At 43.6% G+C, this 4,253-nt stretch overlaps 1 protein-coding gene across 1 annotated transcript; it reads right to left on the reverse strand.

The window, feature by feature from the left end:
- Positions 1-814: 814 nt before the first annotated feature.
- Positions 815-3,446, reverse strand: LOC147634575 (pentatricopeptide repeat-containing protein At5g27110-like). The gene is made up of 2 exons (XM_086803271.1): positions 3,409-3,446; positions 815-3,323 (listed from the first exon to the last, which is right to left on the reverse strand). Exons 1-2 carry the CDS (start codon positions 3,444-3,446, stop codon positions 815-817), a joined length of 2,547 nt encoding a protein of 848 aa, XP_086659397.1.
- Between the last annotated feature and the right edge of the window lie 807 nt (positions 3,447-4,253).

The following is a 4,253-nucleotide window of genomic DNA, read 5'->3' on the forward strand; positions in this document are numbered from 1 at the left end:
ACGTGTCTTTGTTCCTCAATTATCCAACTTTGAATGGAGGTACTAACATTTGAGTACTTAATGGCAAGAATTTCATGTCAATGCTACCTACTTGAGCTATGTGCAATAATGGCAGGCATGCCCAAAAAATCCTGGTCTTCATGAAATTTTTTTTTGAAATATTTTACTTATTCATGCAGGCTAGAGCCCATTCTTCGCATTCAACACGTCGGTCCCGGCCGCAGCAGGCCCCCCTGGTCTTCATAGTTTTAACCTAACAGTAGTCGTAAAGAACACAACTCATTCTCAAAATTATGGACAATTTACATCTCAAAATTATGGACAATTTACATCACAAAAAACAATCCTATTTATAGACACAGCATTGGAGGTCTCGTGGCAAAAAGCATAGTTGTTTGCAAAACTAGTCCCGCTCACGAGGTACGTAAAAAATGGTACGGTACGAAACTATGCAAGCGAAACTGTTTTTTTTTTTTAATGGCCGTTTTTTTTGGGTGACTTTTTTATGTCCGTTTTTTTTCTTCCTGTTTTGTTTTATTGTTTTTTATGGCCGTTTGGGCAATGGGGGCTTTCTACCTTGCCACCTTCTCTTGACTTTGCATCTCTAAATGTGTACAAATATCTATTTTTCAAGTGTTTTTTAAAGTCGATCGTACCTCCATCGAACTTATTTTTCCGAAATAAAAAGTCGCGTATTGGTACCGTTTTTTTGTACCTTCGTCTCGTTTCGTACCTTCGTACCTGACAACTATGGCAAAAAGCACCAAATTTTGTACCTTTCAAATCATAGTCCCAGGGAAAAATCTCAGGATGGTTACTCATCTACATTTCGCAAAACTGACTCAAATACCAAATCCAGCTGTGGCAGGTATCCTTGATGCTCCACACTAAGCCTTTTTACTCTACTGACCTTCTCATGGATGTAAATCTTTTGTACTTGATCTTTGCCTCCTACAACAAATTCCTGCATTTTATTGTTAACCTCAATCCAGGCTGTCCCTGGCTTCTTCTTTACCCCTTCTCTGTTCCTCAGCTCCATTGTCTTTTGGATATCATCCCACATGTTGGCATCTGCATAGATATTTGACATGAGCATGTAAGCAGCTGCAATGCACGAATCCAAGCGGAAAACCTGATCAAAGCACCATCTCCCACGTGCAACATCACCATATTTTCTGCAGGCAGCTAGCAGAGACATCCACCCTGTGATGTCAGGTTGGACAGGCATCTCTTCAAGTAACTTTCCGGCCTCTTTCAACCGCCCAGTGCTAGCAAGAAGGTCAATCATGCAATTGAAGTGCTGGATGCTTGGCATAATGCCATGTTTGGTCTTCATAGACCTAAAATATCCATGGCCTTCTGGTACTTGACCTGCATGGCTGCAGGCTGCAAGAATACTGGAAAATGCCTTGTCATCCGGTTGTATGCCCTGCTGTTGCATTTCTTTGAAACATTGTTCAGCCAGCAGGCACTCACCATGCTGAGCATACCCAGCAATCATAGCACCCCATGACCCCACATTCTGATCGGGTAAACCATCAAGCATTTTACGAGCGTCTTCCAGGGCCCCACATCTAGCATACATGTCTACAAGCGTGTTCCCTAAGATCATATCAGATAGAATTTGGCTTCTAACTAACTCATGATGTATCAATTTACCTTGCTCTACTGCACCAATGCTTCCACATGCCTTGAGTATACACGAAAAGGTGGTATTGTCAGGTTCCACGCCTTGGAGCTGCATTTTCTCAAAAAGTTCAAGGACAGGAAGGCTATGACCCTGTTGGACATAACCTGCAATCAATGCATTCCACGACACAACATCTAGCTTTTTAATTTCACCAAACACTGTATGTGCCTCCTGAAGGCTGCCACATTTGGCATACATATCAATGAGGGCACTCCCAATCAAAACATCGATTCCAATGTTACTTCCAATAATCTGTTTGTGCAAAAGCTTAGCCTGCTCCAGGGCTCCTACAATGCCACATGCTTTCAGAAGCAATAAAAACAAGGATTTGCTTGGTAAAAATCCCTCTAGCAGCATTTTCTGAAATGCTTCGATAGCAAGAGAACCATGAGCATGTTGGATGTATCCTGTAATGATAGCACCCCATGAGACGATGTCCCTAGCAGATAATCTGTCAAAGACTTTAAGAGCCTCATCTAGGCTACCACATTTGGCATACATATCAATAAGCATGTTTGCCACTCCTGAATCTTTTTCCAACCCAGCTCTCACAATCTTATCATGTATATATTTCCCCAAACCTGACTCCTTTGTGATGCCACAAGCTTTTGCCATGCTTGAAAATGTAACAGAATCTGGCCTTACACCTCTCCCCTGCATTTTCTCATAAAGAGCGAGGGCAGTGATCCCCTGATCATGGTGTACATAACCTGCTATAATTGCATTCCAAGCCACTACATTGTACACTTGAGACTGGTCCAAAACCTTAAGGGCCTCCTCTAACCTCCCACACTTCACATACATGTCGATAAGAGAGCTTACAATGACTGAATCTGTGTGAAATCCATCTTTGAGGACATAATTATGTATCATTTTGCCCTCGCATATGGCTCCAACACCACCACATGCTTTCAAGATGGAAGAATATGTAACATTATTTGGCTTTATGCTCTCCAATTGCATTTTCTCAAAAATTTTAAACACCAGAAGACCTTGTCCATGCTGAGCACAGCCTGTGATAATTGCATTGTAAGACACCACGTTCCGATTTGTTGTATTGTCTAGCACATTGTGTGCCTCCTTCAGGATCCCACATTTGGCATACATGTCAATAAGAGTGCTTCCGATGACTACATCTGTTTCAAGTCCACAGCTCATAATCTGATGATGTACCCACATGCCTTGCCAGAAGGCTCCGTCATTGCCACATGCCTTCAAAATGCAGAGAAAAGTGACTCTGCCTGGATTGATTCCTTCATGTTGCATCCTCTGATAAAGGCCGAGGGCAGTGTCATAATCCTCAAGCATGACATGTGCTGAGATGATGGCATGCCAAGTGTAAACACTAGGCTTTGTGATCTGGCAAAATACCAAGCTCGCCTCAAACAAGGATCCACATGCCTCGAACATGCGGATGAGGTGGTCCCCTACGATGGCAACGAGGTTGAAGCCACTGCAGACTGTACGGAAATGGAGATTCCTGCCTGTTGGGATGTCGCTGATATGCGTGCATTCATGGACAAAAGAATGAAAGGGGTTCCGAACCCCCTGCTGCTCCATCCAGTGTGCCTCATACATATCACTGGCAAACCTGAGAGTTGAAGAGGATCTGGTGCGAGGAGTCAATCTCTTACTGCAAGGATATACAGACCCATGAAGAGGTCTTCATTGAAAGAGGACCTCTCCGTTAATAGACCCACAACCATTGATGGGAGAACTCTGGAGGCCTCCACAGAAACCCTCGAAGAAGCGCCATTGATGTCCTGGGGTCTTTTCACGATGCAGGGCGGTAGAGGCAGAAAATATTGCATTAGTCATGGGGGTTACAACCCTTTCCCATGCCCTGGTTTACTAGCTAGGTTTCAGGAAACTTGGCCTTTGAAATGGAACTGTGCCCAAACATTTTCTCTTGTGACTGGGCCAGCTATGTCTTCCTTACCCACCATAAATTTGAGCACAGTTGCATTTTCTTGAGGAAACTTGGCCAACTACATCATCCTTAGTAAGTACCCAAAGTAACAGGTAAGGCTAGTACACACAGGGAGGTCCACCCAACCTGGGCAAGACCTGTACTAGGTATAGGGCTATGGAACATTTGGTAAGTGGAGCAATGCACTAGATCAAGTGAGATTTGCATGACTTTGCCATGGTCCTAATGTTTTTGGTGGAGTTGTAGAGCTAGAGCTCTACTAGGGAAGATATAAGTCCCAAGCCGAAAGTGTGGCCAATTTTATGGTGGAGTTGTAGTTGGTACTAGATCTAGGCCCTAAGCCGGTAGTGTGGCCAACCCTCCCGGTCTGAGGTGGGGGAGGACTTCAACTTTCCTAGCCAAGTCTCTATATGATAAACTAATGCTCCATCTTGAATGCATTCTTCATGTTTTAGGAGTTCCTCACTAGGATTAAAGATCTCACAGGAATGTGTTGATGAGGCCTATCCAAATATTTTTTTTGGTGTCTACCGTTCTCACAGATATACCAGATTCATACCAGGGGTTTACATCTACACTTTGGCTCATGATGAAGGGTAACCCCAATGCCCTTAATTTTGATGAGATGGTTGT

Source organism: Cibotium barometz, chromosome 10, assembly GCF_041138505.1.
Source record: "Cibotium barometz isolate CiBa-2024 chromosome 10, ASM4113850v1, whole genome shotgun sequence".
Lineage (NCBI taxonomy): Eukaryota > Viridiplantae > Streptophyta > Polypodiopsida > Cyatheales > Cibotiaceae > Cibotium > Cibotium barometz.